Below are 18440 nucleotides of genomic sequence, written 5' to 3'. Positions count from 1 at the left end.
TATACGAGCAATAAAAGAATTAATCCCTTTACTGATATAAACATTATTGTATATTAATAGTCTTTAAAAATAAAAACTAAAAATTAAGATGTTTTGTACGAATACAGGGAAATACTTTTCAGAATATATTATTTATTTTATTAATCCAATTTATGTATATAAAAATTATCTTTATTTATTTATTAAATACTCTTATTTAAAATGAAAGGTATAGTTTACATTAAATTAAAATTATTTTCATATGCACTCAGTACAATATTGAAAGGTGATGAAGGATATGCAGTGAAATAAATCCCAAAACAGTGTCAGAAAAAGTTTACATTTTTATAATTCATTAAAATCTAAAAATTTAATATTATTTTATTTCTTTTAAAGTTTAAATTGAGTATATTTATTCAAAAAATTTAGGTTAAGTATATTTCACCATTACACATAAATTTAAAACAAATCAATACTTTCTTTGAAAATAAATAAAGACATTTGTACATGTCTCTTTATTTTTATGCTAGTCTTTTAAGGAAGGAATCGAAAGTCCACTCGATAGCTCACCTCCCATTGTACTTTTAACGCCACCGTATGATTAAAAATTTAAACTTTTAAAATAAAATTTAATAAATTTTTTATATTTAATGTATATTTATTATATTTCAAAAATAATAAGAAAATAGATATTGTAATCTTCTTTTTTAATCTTTTAACATTTTAGAATTTTATTAATATACTAATATAAAATTATTTCTTACAAATTGATCTGACATTAGTAGAAGCGATTAAAATAATAAAATAAAATTTGATCCTTTTAACCTACAGTGTAAGACAATAACATTTAGTAATGGATTCTATAATTTAAATTAACAAAGAAAATAAAATAATTATAAATTCTTAAGATTTGTGTTATTTTGTATTTTTGTCTCTCACTTTTTAAGGAATATGTAATCTTTATTCCTAACTCAAATTATCATTAATATGACATTTATCTATTTGTAACTTTTGTTGTTTAGGTTTATATAGCAAAAATTTGTAGGAAATAGAACACTTTAGTTCCTAATAGAAATGATTTGAGTAATGAATTGACAGGTAAACCCACATTAATGAATAATCATTGAAAATCTCTTTTTTTTTTCCTTTTTTTTATTCTTTATCAAATTTCCTTTTTTAATTTACCGTCAATATCGAAAATAGTTATTTAATTTTTATATTAATTTGTTTTAATAAATAAATATTAGTATTTTTTGAGAAGTTTTATAGTTCTCTATTATGAAAGTATTAAACTCTCTTTCTATGTAAAAGTTTTATGATCTTCCATTACAGGAGTATTAAATTTTTCTTTTACAGTGTGGTAAAAAGAAAGAAGAGATTCAATACAATATTTAAACAATCATATTCATCAAAAGATACATAAAATTGATATATGACGAACTATCTCCGAATGAAGCGTTTTTTTTGTAGAATTACAATCTCTGTCGATACGATTCAAGATTGTCAAGAATAAATTTTTTTATATGTATTTTTGATATTTGATATTTATTTTTATCTTTTATATTAAGATGTATTTGTTAATTTTTTTAATAAATTATTTAAATTATTTAAAATATATATTTCAATATATTAACTAATTTTATATCGTTTAATCTAGCATAAATATATATAAAATGAAAGACAAAAGTGCATATCTTTAAGGTTAAAAAAAAAAAAAAAAGTGCAAAGTAAAGTAAGCTTAAGGGTATATGTAAGTATCCCTCAAAGAAAATGAAATAATATTTATTAAAATTAAATATTAAACAAAACTTTTCTTTCTATTGTTTTGGTGATAATAGGTTATTGGAAATGGGGTTTGTAAATGCTAATGATATATAGTGAACGTTGTTATATAATAAAGTGAAAAGTGGGATAGGTTGATCTTTTATTCTTCTGCGTTTTGTTGCAATTCTTCTTTATACAATAACAAAAATACATTAAGAAATCCATTATTTGCTGTTAGACGAAGAAGAAGAATTTTAAGTTGGTCCAAACACTTTGATTCACACTTTTTTTTAACCATAGATATAGTTAGAAAGTTAGTTGTTAGGTTAGAGATGTAGTTAGCATGTTTGCGAGAATTGAAATTTTTTTTTATAAAATATATTTTGAAAAAGTAATTGATTAGATATCATATGATACCAGTGTCATGTATATTTGAAACCATTAAATTTATTATATTTAATCATAACTGTTGGATGAAAAACTCATAGGATAATAAATTATTTTTTTTATTTATTACATGCAATATAAATATAAAATTCAATGATATTTATATTTTATTTTATCAATTATATAATTTTTTTTAAAAAAGTAGTAATTTTAATTTTATTAAAAATAAATATTTTATAACATTAGTATCACGTGACATTAAATAATAACCCTTTGAATAATAACCCTTTGAAAAATAGAGATCTCTGAACTTGAAATCTCAATCTCCCCGTACTAAATATCTGGCAACCATACTAAAGGCCTGTGGTTACTTTGATTCACACTTGATACCCAATCCAAAGCAGCACTTAATTATCAGAATTTTTTTTTTGTTTTGAGCAACCGAAAATGGTGGAGGATGATAATGATGATTACGTTAATGGCAACTACAAGGACTATGAGTATGATTCTTCTAATATTGAACAATTGGTATTACTAATATGTCTTTCTCCAAAACTAATTAATTAAGCTCATTAACCAAATTAATCTAAATCTATATTATAGTGGTCTCTATAGACATCTCATTTGAGGTAATTGTGGATTTCTCTATTATCCCAACCTCTTTCCTCAACTTACCCAAAGGAGTTGATTGATTCCCTCCAAATATTAAGCTATACATTATTATCATCCAAAGGACACATCTTATATACAAACAACATCAATTATCACATAGATTTTAATGAGATTCTCTAAACAAACATTAAAGTTGTACTAATTTGTTTTCTTGCATTAAAGAAAAAAAGCCAAAAAATTTAAAAAGGGTGCTAAGTGGGTAGTCCAACTGTTATATGTTATTGGGTGCATTTCTGATGGGGAGATCACTGCCTTTTGACATATAAAAACCCATTTTAAGTACAAAATACTTAAGGAAAATAACACTTGGAAACAAAAAGAGGGAAAAAGAAGTAATAAAAGAAGAGAAGGGACACCCTATTGTAAGTTCACAGCCATGGACCCATGAGTTGCACTTTTCCACTTCAGGACACGTAACCATACAAGAGACAGCACCATTCATTTTTTTTGTCGATAATGGGAAGAGTGTGGAAATCCCCTTAAGATTGTAAAAGAAACAGTGATGGACAATAGATAATAATTAATAAAATTAATCAACTCCTATTAAAATATGAACTCAAAAGATCTTACTATAATTTTATCTTAAAAATTATAAATCGAGATAGCAATCCACCAATCCAAAATAAAATTATTTAAAATTGAACAAGCTACTCACGACAAGAATTGAGATGAAATTTGGTTATAGAATTATATTATATTCAGTTGAAATTTATAAAATTTATATAAATATAAAATTTATGTATTTTGAATGAAATTAAAATTAATTTAAAGTTTTATATATTTAAATTTATGTGGAATTGATTATAGCTAAATTAAATTCTAACAAAATATATAAAATTTTTAAATAAATTTCATATTAATTTATCAATTTATTTTATAATATCAAAATATCTTTTTTAATTTTCTTATTTTTATTTCACTTTATTCTTATATTTTTTTTAAATAAAATATATTTTTTAGTAGATTTAATCTAATCGTAGCATTTGACTCCCACATTATTAGTCTAGATAAATAACTTGAGGCTTGGACAATTTTACTTGCTCCAGTTTTCACCGTTTTAATTACAATCGCATCATCATTGCTATAACAGTGTGAGCATGCTCACCTTCGCATCATATTATATTATGCGACATATACTAGTCATCTTAATATCAAAGTTTACATTAAGAATTTATAAAGATAAGAAACTTGTTTTCTAACAACAAAGAAATTCTAATTCCACAGAAGATGCAGAAGCGTCACACTATAAAATTTGCTCTCAGTTAAGATGCAGGATAAATAGTTCAATTTTACACTAAATAGATCCATCCCTTGATTATATGGAATCTAAAGCTATGAGAAAGTGTCATTTGCCCTTCCATGAATATCAGTCATGATATCATCAACATACTAGCTGGTATTCTTAGAATGAGAGACCAAATCCCAGGTAAAAGATGATTCTTTTAGTGTCACTCTTATCATATAATTTAGGCTAACATGCTCACCTGCTCAGTGTAAAAGAAGGGTAGTTTGATTGGTTTGATTTGTGAGTCAACTAGCTAGCAGTGGCTCATATAAGCACAGCTGGCTTGGTCTCTAGAAAAGAATATGGGAATAGTGGCAATTAGCAGGATTTGAGGAAGAAAAAGATAACAAAGTTAAGATGAGCATGAGTTAGTGGATACACTGCTGCAATGGAAAAAAAGAAGAAAGAAAAAAGAAAACAGGAAGACTCCAATAATCCGAAGTCTTACACCAAAGAAAAGTAGTATCTTTTGCAATACTGACATTATTGTCCTTGCTCAATTAATAAAAGCCTTTGAAAACATTCTTAATAATGGGAAGTATCATGAATCATCATTAACAATGATTTACACTGATCTTAGCCCTTAATTAAGATTGTAACACGGATTTGTTGGAACCAAGATATATCTTGAGGACCCTAGTTCAGAAGGCACTTCTTTTTCTTTTTCTTTTTACTAACTAAGGTCCAAACGAGAATCAAGATTCACTAATGAAAGTTGAGGTATAAATACAAGAAATAAGTTGGTGAAGGGTAGAATTGTCATCAATTGGAGACATTTAGAAAATTACACGTAAACTTTCCAGTGCACAGCAACTTTTAATGGTGAACTACGATAGGAAAAGTAGGGCGATTTTTTTGGAATAATAATGAATAAAAAGATTTATAACCAATCTCTTACTTTATATCACCACTTCTCATAATCTCAACTATTTAAGGCTTATAGCAATGAAGTAAACTCCCCACTAGCTTTGATAAGAACCCATTGGATAGTTCTGAGCCAAACTATCAGCTGCTTCTGATAGGTATGCTAGTCTTTTGTCAACAAGCCATCCATGGCTCTTGAAAAGCATAGGGGGCTTGGAGTGAGGGATTAAGTCCCTTTGATCTCTCACTCCAAAATTTCGAACAGTTTGCCTGTGCTTATAGCCATTGGCTATGCTAATCATCGAAGCTGCCCTGATAAAGAGAAGCATCGTTTGAAGACAAAGCATAGTGTTTTGGTTAATGCCTGCAGGTAGACCGGCAAGTCACAGAACGGCACCAGACTCGGTTATGAGTCTTCCACTGGCTTAATTAATTAGTTTTGCTGTTTTTCTTCGGTTGATGCTGTAGTTTGCATAAGAATATATATAAATAATAATAATAATAATAATATAAAGTTGCTTCGTAGCAGAACCTCAGATATATTATCTTGTGTTGGGTCCTCTTGTAAGCTGGTCAGTTTCTTCAATCTAGTAGTTGAATAATTTAAATCATCTATCTTTGTTTCTTTCTTGGTTTCCATGTGTGTGGGAAACAAGACGTATGACTATGCTTGTACGACTATCAGCTTATATGTACATCAAGCATACATATATGTATCAAGTGCTAATACTTGCACTGTTGATGTTTAGTGGGAAAGAGATTTTCGACTCTTTTCCAGTTCATGGAGCCGGTTATGGAAGGAGAGATTGAAAATGGTGATTTTTCTTCTATTAATTGACGACCACTGGGGTAGGAACAGAATGTTGAACAACTTTAACAAATTTCTATCATCTTGCTTCTGTAAGGAGTGTGACGATTCGTCCAATATATATTGAAGTCATCAATAGCCATCAGGGTAGTAACAACTAACTCATATTCCCAGCATGATTTAAATTTGAAGAAAGAATTCAGTTTTTAGAGAAGCAGATGCTGGCAAATTTAGCTTAGCTTTCTCTGTAGAAGAACCCTACAAAATAGATTCACTGTTTCACCTTACATCACTTCAGAAGCGCATCTCACTTCTGACATCAGCATCCATCTGGCCTTTGTTCTCTTAATTCAAAGTGCATTATTCAACTTGTCACATTGCAATTCTGTCAATGCTTAATAATGGAATTTTAGACAATTCTATGCCAAGTTGACAGCATAGAAGCTGTTTAGAATCTGGTAACTTTTTTTTTGCATAGGATCTCTGCTGTCTGATAGCTCATAAATCATTTGGCTAAAGAGATTGATTTGCAATCACTAAATCTATAGTCCTCATAAACACTCCAGCTAAATAAACAATATGTTCATTGCTTGATAGGTAAACAGTACATGAGGTCACATGAATCTATATTGCCTGTTTTATCACTTGCATGTGCTAGCTTTGCCAACACAATTGTATATGCCTGAATGGAAAAAGCTAGAACTCCGTGTTTACATTTCTCATCCGTCTCATGCTATCAACATAACATTAATCTAGAACAATTTGAATAGTGCAGAAGCTAGGTGGAAAAAGACACAGAGAGAGAGAACCTAAAGAATAATATCATCTATGATACACACGGTTTCTACACTTTATATTTTCCAAGATCCCCTCCCAGCCTTCAAGAGGGAAGCATATAATAATTCATTCCAAGTATCTGGCACTCCAGGTAAGCACCAATGACTGCAATCTTGAGATCGCTCAGCAGCATTTCGTTCTTCTGCTGTCTTGTATTGCATTCTGAAAATAGAAGGGTGGCCATCTTTTCTGTAATCTGTCAGCCTACTTATGTTTAGATATATAACTGGACTTTTCATTTCCTTAAGTACATGCTCGAAAACTCTCATTTTAGAAGGGTACTTCCTTATGTGTGTTGCGTTGGATATTGGCTCTGTTTCTTTATGACACTGCCCTCCCGAGTTCCATTGGCCTCCTCTGCAACCACATCAAAACAATTAGAAGCCATTTCGCTGCAGCAAATCACATATGAGCATGATTCCTACTATTGCATGAATAAATCACAACCAGAGAGTGATTTACCAAAACGGTTTGAGAAAGAAATAAGTTTGGCAAAAAAACCTAAAACTGCTAAACTCCATATCCATACACAACTAGGAAAACCACTTCCATCTGAAACTATGAGTGTATAATATTTTGCAGTCACCTCTGTTAGGTCGGTGAATACTTGTGAAATGGCAACCTTTTACTTTGATCATTCCGTATATAATGAATCTAGGCACTATTTCAACAATCAACTACACTTCAGATAAAAATTTAATTGGTGGAGGAGGTGAACTGTTTCATGAACAGAGGAGGACAAGGCCAAGGACACAAGTATTTTATCTAAAGGCAAAGGTAGAGGGATAAATCGAAAATTATGAAAAATGAGAATCCTAGGCAAAAATAAGAAACGAGGTTTTTAGCCACAATGGGAAGCAAAGCTGAGTGTGAAAACAGTCTCGCACCTGAAATGGGTAACTGAATATCCTCTAAAGAAAATCTGTGTTCGATTCCCATCTATGTTCTTGTCAACCCATCTGGCCCAAGTAAGAAGTGCTCTCTTGTATGCTTCCATGACCTTTAGTCTTGGGTGTACATAGTCGCCTTCTTGATAATAGTCTTCTCTAAAAATCATAAAATGCAAAAAGAACAAACAGAGAGGTTAACTTATGAAGGGGAATATATGAGACAGGATAATTTCTTTAAGATAATTGCAGTACTAATTCATATGCTTCAAGAAACCTAATTTACATATACATTAAGGTATAGACTTTAAATTAAACAAAACAAATGGCACTCACCCTCTGGAAGTTTTCTCATGAGTCCACCAGTGACCTGTATTAAAAACTATGATATCAGCATCTTGGTACATCTTAGTTGTTAGGTCCATCAAATCCAACCTTAAGGTCTCAAGTTTTCCATTTTTACTACTGAAGGATGATTCTCTAACAAGAAATGGAGAGCCAACAAAATCAACACTACAGTTATAATCCTGCAAATACCGCAAAATATGGCCTATTAGAATAAAGCACATTGAACAAACATCTTCTCAGAAGAAGAGAAAATAAAAGGGAACCTGGTAACTTGCCTCAAATCTAAATGCATAGAAACCCTTCTTTTTAAATTCCGTCCTTCCGGAGATCTCATAGACTCTTTTTTTATCTCTAATACTGTGGCGAAGGATGCATACGAGAGACTCCCACATGTTCCGATTCAATGAATCCCCAACAAAAACCAGAGTTTGTCCTCTTAACCTCTCCAAAAAATCAGTTGCATTCAAACTGGATGAAACCCATAGTCAGAATGAACAGAATAAAAACCTTGATCATATTTTCTCTAGAAGTTAAGAAACATCAATGTTCCATGTTAAGCTTCACACATCAGAAAAAGGCTGAATTTCAAAAAGCTGACTACAATGCTCCTACTCCACAATCTTTAAACTGACAACTGGATCTTTTTAAATCAAGTGAGAGAAGTCTGCAAGTATATTTGTATATTTCCTATTTGATTGCATTATACTTGCACTCATAGCAAACCAATTTATAGCCCAACAGAATAAAAAAAGAAAAAAGAAAAAAAAACAGAACTTTTATTTTGAAGCTTGGAAGACCAAGTGAGTGCTATCCATCGGGTCCATTAAATCTTCCCAATAGACATGTATATGAACAATAGGTTCACGGTTTTAGTAAGATATTCCACCAACTCCAGATCTTTGCTATCATCCATCACGTAAGACTTTCAAGTTTTAAACAACTTTAGAAAGATATAAAACTAGGCGCGTGATGATATCATGATAATTAGTCCAAATGCATTAGTCAAATAGAAATGATTAATATTAAGGTAGAAGTACAAACCTTGGGATGCTGCATCTATTTGGCTGCCATTTCCATTTAACAAATCCATCATCAGGCCTTCCATTGAGGTGGCACTCAAAATCCCTATCAATATGAGGACATGAACCTGCAGGATAATACGGTTTTGAATCATCTCTCACCCACTGGCCATCAAATATATCACATGTCTCAGAACTTGCATTTCGGTTTTCTTCTTCTCCACCCCGAAATCTACCAAGCTCTTCATTATATATCAAATTGTCCTTGTCCTTATCATCTAGCACTGTATTATTCACGTCATTAAAATTCTCTAGAGATTTCCCCTCAATGCTTCTGTTTGCATCCAAATATCCATCGATACTGACACTAAAATTCCCAATAAAAATTTCATCTTCGCCATGCAAGCTTCCATTTTTTAACATATCAGAAAAATTACCCAAATTGGTATTCTCAATAACACTTCCGTTTCCATGCCCACCACTAGAATCTAAAAAGTTTCCACCTTTTGAGTTCTCGGTTTTCTCTTGAACTGTTGCTTTATCAACAGAAATGCTTCCATTTTCAATATCATCAGTTGAATTCCCCAAATGGGTTTTCTCTAATATCACTTCTAATGTATCATTATTAGCAACAGAAGATGGTAAATAAGAACTTGGAAATGAAAAAGGCCAAGAAACTAAAGAAGAAGAATTAACACTATTAACACTATTGAACCCTTGAAATAAGGGTGTTATGACTACACGACCCTTTAAAGAATTACTAAGCAAAAGCACGGATAGTATAATAAGAGAAGCACCGACCCATAAAACAAACCCAGAAAGCACCTTTCGTTTTGGTGATAAAACCTGGTCTGGCAATGCAAGTTTCTTATTAGAATCCATTTACACTTAACAAGCAAATCATTCCCTGTAGATAAATCAATCACACTTTTGTCAAATCTGAAGAGTTTGTTTAAAAGAGATTTGAGATTTGTATGTACTGAGATTACAAAGAATGAGATCAGTGTTTGTGTTTGTTTGTTTAGATGAGTATGTAAAGAGAGATAATAGCAAAGTAGTGAAAATGTCTGAAAAGATTTCTACTCTACTGTTACGCTTCAAAATGATGGGAGAGAAAAACAAGAGACGGGACAGGCCAGGGACAATAGTAATGTATAATTACTACAAAGCCCCTACTCTCTTAAAGATAGTAATGAAAATCAGATACTAATATCAGTATTATTACTCCCTAAGAAAAATCAGTATTGCGAATAAATAATTTTTTTCAAAAAATAAATAAACTAAATTTATTGTAGTTTGTTATCAATATACTTTTAAAAAAATGATTTATCAATATATACACAGTTTTTAAAATTTATTTGTTAATGTAAAATTTATACACTTTAAATCTAATAAAATTAATCTAGTATTTTGTATTAATTAAAATTAAATTAATGTGAAATTATTATATAATTAAATTAAATTTTAATAAAATAAATAAAATTTTTAAATAAATTTTACATTAATAATTTATACATATATAATATTAAAATATTTTTAATTTTATTATATTTTAATTTTGTTTTTTGTATTTTCAAAAAGTTTGTGTTATAAATTTAACTAAATATAACAGTAGTAGCAATGATTTTATTGGTTAAAATAGAGCTAATGCACTTTGGTCATTTAGGTGAATGCCATGTTGCAAAATTGCAGAGAGTTTTACGTATTTAATAAAATATATATACGTTCACTTCTAGATTTTACTAATATATTTTTTTATATTTTTAGTTATTATTTTAATTTATAATTTCTCTCAACTTTTTTATTTTTTATCCTTTTTATATTCTATTTTCTATCACTTCTTTATATGTTTTATATTTTCATCCATTTATACTATAAAACATTACATGAAAATATATGTTTGAAAACAAAGAATAATAAAATTAAAACCTAAAAGTATTATAAATTAGAAAATATGAAAAATTAAATTGATAAAGTCTTCCATCGTTAAAGGACAGCCAACATCAACCGTAGATCGGCATACAAACCCAAGAACGACACGTGGCGAGTCCGCACCGACACAAGAAGATAAAAAAAGCCTGACGCAACGGTGGGACTTGGAAGCGCACGCGAGCACGTGCATCTATTTCTTACAGAAAGCACTACTGCTTCCACCGAGAATCTGGTCCATTCATCAATCGACACGTAATTTAATCTAGGGCCAGGATTGCTTTTACAGTCACCTGTTGTATTTTATGTGAGAGGCCAACGATGTGGTCGCAACACGTGAACTTTGCTCTCGTCTTACAGGCAGGCAGCTAGAGTGAGTTTTACAATGTAAATGAAAATCAAAAACTAATTATTATGATATTTTTTACGAGATTCCTGCAAAAATTTGATGATATTCATTAAATTTGGTGATGATCACCAAATCTATAATTTGAATAAGTTGAATGAATATCATCCTAACTGAATTTAGTTGACCATCTTAATCATCAAGTTAATGAAAACAATTCCCTCTTTTCTTTTTATAAATGATAATCTTTTAAATTTAGAAATCCGGCGTGGTTTATACAAATCTAAATTGATATTAAAAAAAATTATTTTTAAATAATTTAAAAATCAAAATAATCCAAATCTAAAATGATTCCAATTGAAATACTTTGAATAATTAGCAATGATGAATCATGTAATGACTAAAGTAATTCAAACTAATAAAGATTTAATTTCAAGCGTCAAATCTATACTATATATAAATGATAAAAAAAATAGTTCAAACTCTATAATAGCTTAAAATACAATTCTTTATTAAGATAACATTAAATTTTATACTTTCTTTTTTACTTTCATGAGTTTTTAATTAAAATCTTAAGGAAATTTTTCTCAAGTCTCCAACCTCTTAAATATATTTATAAGACAATTATTAAATACATAATTATCAAATGAAAATTAATTTTAAAATAAAATATTAATTTTAAAATATAGATTCTTATAAAGATTTGGTTAATTATAAGAGCTATGATAATATTTACCATGTTTTTTTTCTGAAAACAATATTTACCATGTTATTTGGTCAATAATAAATAATATAATTTTATAAATTTAAAAGAAGTCACGTATTTATGTCTACCACTTGGACCTTCATAATAATAGTTTGATAGTTACCCCCTGAATAAAATTTATATAGAAAATATAAGAGAAAGTCAAGTGACAGCAATTGAAGTCAATTGCCAGATTAATCATAATTAAGGCTAAGAGGTTCAATTGACTGCAATTTAAGGAAAGGGGTCAGGGGCTAATTTAGCCCTAGCCCTAAACTTCAGAGGCAGAATTGGTCCCTTGGCCTTTTTCTTTTTCCCCCTTTTTTTTAACGGTTATAACTGCCATTACCATCAGCACATACATCGGCACAGCTAGCATTTACTATTGCCACCACAGAACCAGCTTCCATCACTGTTGCACCACACCAACCACCATAAGGGACCACTTAGGATACAAGTGAGTTTTACATAGCATTCACCAATGAGGCAGCTCCAATGCTTGTTTTAATATGTAAAGCTATGATCACGACCCATCAATGGAAGAGTTGCAATGTCTTTGCCATCAAGACAAGCTGACAGAAGAAGAGATACAGTAAAATACATACAACTCTCTATCATATTCTAAAACATTGTCAAAATTTGTGAGAGCAATCAACTCGACTGATTTTTCCAACAAATTAAGAACAAGATGCGTGCTTATACATGACTTTCTCTCTCTTTTTGTTCTTTTCTTCTTCTTTTTTAATTTCCCCTTTTTTACAGATGAATACAAATGCATTCAAAATCTATCGACATTCCAACATCAGTGGCATAGCTTTGCTTTGGAGCTGTATGAGTAAGTTTGTAAAAGGTTGTGTCACCGAGGGCCAGAAAGCTCCATTGCTTCCACCACAAGTGAAGATTCTTCTATAAAATCTGAATATCTTTGAGGATGGCTTTCGCATGATCTGAACCTTGGTGTCTCAATCTTTTGTGAAGCTTCCCATTTTTCAGCTAAACCGTCACCTTCTAACATCTTCAATACTTCAGACATCTTTGGTCGGTGTGAAGGATTGAACTGAGTACATAAGAGAGCAACTTGAACCATTTCTTCCAATTCCACTCTGTCAAAATTTCCCTTAAGATCCTTATCCACTAGGAGATTCAGTTTTCCTTCTTGATGGAGTTTCTTCACCTGGAAATGATATTTACAAACAATCATAAGAGAAAATTTAATCATCAAAATGAGGAAGAATCTTTTACAATATATATTTTATCAGCTCACCCCAAGCAGTAATAATAATGACTGATAATTTCACAATTTTTGAATTCCCTCCCCCATCCACAAGTCAAGTTGATAGTGTATTTTTTGAAGTTGTTGAACACATTCATCTATTATTTATTGAGAGAGAGAGAGAGAGAGAGAGAGAGAGGGTACCCAATCAAGCATGACCCCTTTCTGGTTAGCTGCCCTTCCAAAATCCAAGGCTTTCTGACCTGTGATGAGCTCAAGAAGCAATATCCCAAACCCAAACACATCCGTCTTTTCTGAAGACTGACCAGTGGACAAGTACTCTGGAGCAATGTGGCCAACGGTGCCACGCACTGCTGTGGTCACATGTGAATCTCTGTGATCCAAAAGCTTTGCCAACCCAAAATCACCAACAACTGCCTCAAAGTCTTCATCCAACAAAATGTTGGCTGCTTTGACATCACGATGGATAATCTTTGGGTCACACTGCTCATGCAAATAAAGTAAACCCCTAGCTGTACCTAAAGCTATCTTCTTTCGCCTTGCCCAGTCCAATGCTGGCCGGCCATGAATGTGATCTGTTAATAGAACCACAGCAGATGAAATTAGTGGCAGGTAGATGGTAGGTCGCAATGAAAAAAAAAAATTCCTATTAAGGGCTGAAAGTAAAACAGGATATGTAGATTGATGATGTACTTCCAAGCAATAGAAGTACTGTAGCTCGTGATGCCGATTTGCTAAAGCAATTGTGTGAGATAATGTGCCAAGTATCAGTTGGTAGCAAAATCCAGTACTCTTAGAAACAATTAGCTTAAACTCTTTATTAGGTAATGAATAGAAGTAAGAATTACAAGTCAGACTCTTGACAAATTCGTTTAAGAGGGAAGCTTTTGAAAAGTTGTACTTTTATTGATCAATGGGGGAAGGGGAACTTTAACATCGGTGAGACTGAAACTTTAATCCTAATGCCCACTCCTAAAGTGGCCTCACAGGCCTCATGTTACTACCAGGGAAAGGCTGTATGGAAGCATGGAGTTGAAATGGAGCAATATTGGACGAAATTAAATTTGAATCTCACCATGCAAACTGACATGCTCTGTTGGGGTTGGGGAGAGGATGTGCAATGTCGAGGAGTGAGATGTGGTTCAGTCAGAAAATCATTCTCTATGGCATGTTGACTATGATTATTGAGGCTAACAATTGGAGATTAGGGACCAGAAGATGAGCACGACTTGTGGCAGTGACCCACACATTTGCTTGTGCTGGTTTTGCTGGTCCTGCCAGTCGTAAACTATGGTATCATGCATTTTATGGTGGTCCTGCAGTATTTTCACTGCTTAAGTGGGCGAATGTTCAGTGTTGGGAGCATTATATTTCAGGTAATAATGTGGCAGTAGAAAACAGTCCCCACAAGACTTGGATGAAGGGGTTAGAAGTTAGATTGAATTAAATACAAAATGATTGCTGACCTCTTAATCGGGATGCTACACTTCCATTTGGCATATAAGGATAAACAAGCAGCCTTTCATTCTCAGTGGTGCAGAACCCAGAGAGCCTGAGCAGATTTTTGTGAACAGCTAAACTTATTGTCTCTACTTCTGTCTGGAATTGGATTTCACCGCCAGCAGCATTATAATCCTTCAGCCTTTTAACAGCTACCACAGTCCCATCGGTCAAGCATCCCCTGTACACTATTCCAAATCCACCTCTCCCGAGAATGTTTTTTGAATTGAAATGATCAGTTGCAGCCCTGAGCTCCTTAAAAGTGTACCTTCTCAAATGGCCCAAGCATACATCTCGGTCATATTGTTCTGGCAGGTCAACATAGTAGTTGAGAATCTAGGCATAATAGAGACAGCAACAAGCACAGCACAATTTGCAAATTGAATGTGTGGCACAAGGAATAATTAAAATGATTTCATAAGGACTTCAAAATGCAGCAAATAATATTATGATTATAAATGCTACAATGCTGGCTAATCTAACTTGGTGGGTTGAAGGTAGTCTTTCTAGATGACAAATGATTTTCCATCACTTCATTGCAAGGCAGTCAGCTTATCTTTCTTCCTTCTTCAGGAAGAATATCTGGGCAGCAAAACCTTTTGCTAGGTAATGGTTTTACCCAATTACTTCCATAAGAACTTGGGAAGCAAGACCACTTAGCATTCCTACTTAAACTTCTGGTCTCTTTTCACAGCTTACAAATTATGAGAAATGCAAGATTTCATAATATGATTCATTTTAAGATTTGCATGCAGAAAACAGGATAGGGCATGACACTATCATTATGAGAAATTTCCTGTATCTAATAAACTATATATGTGGAACAGGAAACTAATGTCAGCATCTTTAGCTTGAATAAAGAGCACAACCATAAGAAAGCTGTAAAGTACAGGACACAATACAAGATGATGAAAGGCAACATATGAAAACTAACCATTAACATCAAAGAAAATCTGCTGATTGCGTCTATATCGCCACCAAACAAGCAGCCCAATCATAATTATTACGGAAAAGGCAGCACCAAAGCTGGCACCAAAAGCAATAGCTATGCGATGGCCACTGTGTCCAGAGTCTGACTGACCTAAGAAACCAAAGAGCAGTCACAAAGACACATCAGATATGGTTGTGAAGAAAAGAAAGAAAAAAAGACCTGACTGTGATTAAATGGCAGGAACCTTTCAGACCATCTGGTGGAAGAGATAGAGGCTCTGGCAAGACAGCAGAACAGTTGTTATTGGCTTTTGGTCCACATATTAAGGGATTCCCTACAACTCTGAATACGGAGAGAAGAGCACAGTGAATGTGAGTTAGCAATAAATTGGAAATGAGAAATGTGTTAAGCATTAGAACAAGAAAACTAATTGCTCACTTGAACGTCCTTGCTGATATTTTAGGCAAAGAACCACTCAGATTATTAAATGAAAGGTCCCTGAAAGTAAGAATTACTTTAACAACTTTAGCAAATATATACTCATAAAAATAACAGCAGTGCTATTATGACAGAAATGTTAACATAATTGCAGCAAATGCAAAACTGTAAGGTGCATTGGGTCGAGGACATACACAAGCGTAAGGCCTTCAATGTTGGACAGAGACTCAGGGCAGGATCCAGTGAGGCTGTTATTATTTAGCCGCCTGAATTGCTCATCAACAACATGGGAAGTGTAAGAATTTGAATGAGTCCTAACCATAGGTAAGCCAAGAAGGTAGTGTTTGCTAGGAAGCAAATTCACTAGGAGAGTGCAATTTCTGAAACTCACAAGTAATTCAGGTTCTTAAGGTCCCCCAAAGAAGCAGGTATGTCTCCACTGAATGAATTGTTGGAGAGATCAAGTGTCTGAAGCTTCTCTAACCTCCCAATTGCAAAAGGTATAGGGCCTGAAATAGCATTATTCTGCAGCAACCTGCACATATATGCCGCTATTAAAGCTAATCTCATTTAGGTAGTAAATCAATTGCCAAAAGAAAACTTATCAAGCATTCATTTCTCAGAAAAATCAGAGGCAAACTTACACTGACTGCAAGTTAGTAAGGTTCCCAATCCCAGAAGATAAGGTCCCAGACAAGCTCTGACTGGGAAGTCCCCTGTTTAGAAAAACTAATTTTTATTTTCTGATAAAAGAAGGGGGATACAGAAATTCATAGACAAAAAACATAAAAGAGACTAAAGCAACTTACAAAGCAGTAACATATCCATCTGGAGAGCATGTAACCATCCTCCAGCTACAGGGATCAACAGAATTAGCATCCCAACTTTCCAGAACATTATATGGGTCATGTAAAGCAGACTTTATATTAGCCAAAGCTACCACTGCTCAACAATCAAAATAAGAAGTATCAATACCGTGAACATCTCCGTAGTTTGAGTATCCTCTTGCGAAAGGGGAGAAAAAGGAAAAGGATGCAGCAAAATAAGCTCAAATGAAGATCTTGGGGCTAAATTTCTGATATATCCTTGTAGATAAAATATAGTTATAAAGTACAACCGCGGTTTTTATGAGGGTAGTTCAGATTACCCTGTAGGCCATCAAAAGCATTTAGTACTACAAGATAACTGAATTCAGATGTGAAATACATTACAATTAAATATTCTAGTTGCAGAACCAATTAACAAATGAAGTTATCTTATATTGAACAGAAAACAATATGAGAGAGATGGGGACAGGAAAGCAAAGATCTTGAACAAAATAAACTAACCTTCATAGTTAATACCAGTTGGCGAGAGAGTAGCAGAAGAAATCTCCACTAATGTCAACACCAAAAGCCCCACTCTCCACAGCCAAAAACTCATTTTCCGTACTCTTCTACTTTCAGTTCACCGACTTTACTCTCTTTGAATGGCAACAACAACTATCCTCTGATCAAAACCACCATATCCAGCAGTCCCACAATCCATATTCTCGATGACATGAACTTTTATTTAAATTGCCTTATCCAAATAAAAAAAAAAAAAAAACTTCCTTTAGAATCAGAACCACATAATGCAAGAACCCACCATTTCCATAGCAAGAACACGACCACCAGTGTACCCTTCTAGCCCTCTTTAACTTTTGTTAAAAACGAAGTAATAAAATATAAACCTTCAAATGAGACACCAAAATCCACTATCTCACATAATACCCAGCTGGAGCACACAGAATCTGAGAATCAAAATATTGAGCTGAGACAAGCATAAGCAAGAAAAGAAGACAACTTTCTTGAGAAAAAAGCAAAAACCATTCAAAAACTGGACATTTAGTAAGATCCTAGAGATCTGGGAATGGTTTTGATTTCTTAATATTTTGGTTGATCCCCACAAATTCCAAGTGGGTTTTGTTGTTGGTTTTTAGCCTCACTCTCACCCTTTTGCTGCTATCTTCTCTTCTTCTTTGATTCCACCGCTACTACTACCACTACTACCATTATCCTCTTTTAACACATAAAGTTACGACCCTTACTCAAATTTACACTCTAAGAAAGAGAAAAAAGAGAAAAAAGCGAAATAAGCATAGGCCAAAACAAAATGCCAAGGAAACACGAATACAGATGCAGACCCAAACCCAGTAAAAAGAAAAGAAAAAGGAGAGAAAAAAAATGTTCTTTCCCTTTCTTTTTTTTCTTAAAGGAGAGAATAATAATTCAGTTTTTGTGCTGTTTTTTTTTTTCTTTCTAAAGAATATAATCTTATATATTGTAATTCTTTTAAAATTCAGTGATTGGACTAAAGGTATGTGTGGGAGTAATCAGAGGAACAACAGGATGGGATGTCTAATGACAAAAAGACTAAAGAAATTTAAAAAAATAATATTGTTAATAAATAATATAGTTTCTTTAAAAAATTGCAGGTAAGTATTTGG

At 32.4% G+C, this 18440-nt stretch overlaps 2 protein-coding genes across 3 annotated transcripts; both read right to left on the bottom strand.

The window, feature by feature from the left end:
- Positions 1-6326: 6326 nt before the first annotated feature.
- On the bottom strand, positions 6327-9939 carry LOC8276481 (protein trichome birefringence-like 2). The gene is made up of 5 exons (XM_002525355.4): positions 8873-9939; positions 8107-8299; positions 7820-8010; positions 7484-7642; positions 6327-6953 (listed from the first exon to the last, which is right to left on the bottom strand). The coding sequence occupies exons 1-5, from the start codon at positions 9730-9732 to the stop codon at positions 6611-6613; spliced, it is 1746 nt and encodes a 581-aa protein (XP_002525401.1). The 5' UTR covers positions 9733-9939; the 3' UTR covers positions 6327-6610.
- A 2464-nt stretch (positions 9940-12403) lies between these two features.
- LOC8276480 (protein NSP-INTERACTING KINASE 3) lies at positions 12404-18222 on the bottom strand. Of its 2 annotated transcripts, none has more exons than XM_048377038.1 (11): positions 17302-18222; positions 16783-16915; positions 16618-16689; positions 16365-16508; positions 16168-16239; positions 15974-16033; positions 15789-15877; positions 15539-15685; positions 14571-14912; positions 13288-13679; positions 12404-13044 (listed from the first exon to the last, which is right to left on the bottom strand). In XM_048377038.1, the coding sequence occupies exons 1-11, from the start codon at positions 17393-17395 to the stop codon at positions 12727-12729; spliced, it is 1863 nt and encodes a 620-aa protein (XP_048232995.1). In that variant the 5' UTR covers positions 17396-18222; the 3' UTR covers positions 12404-12726. The 2 variants fall into 2 exon arrangements, with proteins under 2 accessions (XP_048232995.1, XP_048232994.1); XM_048377037.1 differs by having other exon boundaries at positions 15780-15877; positions 17302-18220.
- Positions 18223-18440: the final 218 nt, after the last annotated feature.

This window comes from Ricinus communis, chromosome 7 (assembly GCF_019578655.1).
Source record: "Ricinus communis isolate WT05 ecotype wild-type chromosome 7, ASM1957865v1, whole genome shotgun sequence".
In the NCBI taxonomy this organism is placed as follows: domain Eukaryota; kingdom Viridiplantae; phylum Streptophyta; class Magnoliopsida; order Malpighiales; family Euphorbiaceae; genus Ricinus; species Ricinus communis.
This window is presented reverse-complemented; position numbering and strand designations above follow the sequence as displayed.

Bases quoted from the DNA above. Each gene is read 5' to 3' on its own strand.
- LOC8276481 (XM_002525355.4), bottom strand. From the start codon at position 9,732: ATGGATTCTAATAAGAAACTTGCATTGCCAGACCAGGTTTTATCACCA. The intron at 8,300-8,872 runs GTTTGTACTTCT...GGTTTCATCCAG, and splicing joins AATAGATGCAGCATCCCAAG to TTTGAATGCAACTGATTTTT. The intron at 8,011-8,106 runs GCAAGTTACCAG...CGGTATTTGCAG, and splicing joins TCTATGCATTTAGATTTGAG to GATTATAACTGTAGTGTTGA.
- LOC8276480 (XM_048377037.1), bottom strand. From the start codon at position 17,395: ATGAGTTTTTGGCTGTGGAGAGTGGGGCTTTTGGTGTTGACATTAGTG. The intron at 13,680-14,570 runs GTCAGCAATCAT...TTCTATTAACAG, and splicing joins TGTAGCATCCCGATTAAGAG to ATCACATTCATGGCCGGCCA. The intron at 13,045-13,287 runs GTACCCTCTCTC...TATCATTTCCAG, and splicing joins AAGGGGTCATGCTTGATTGG to GTGAAGAAACTCCATCAAGA.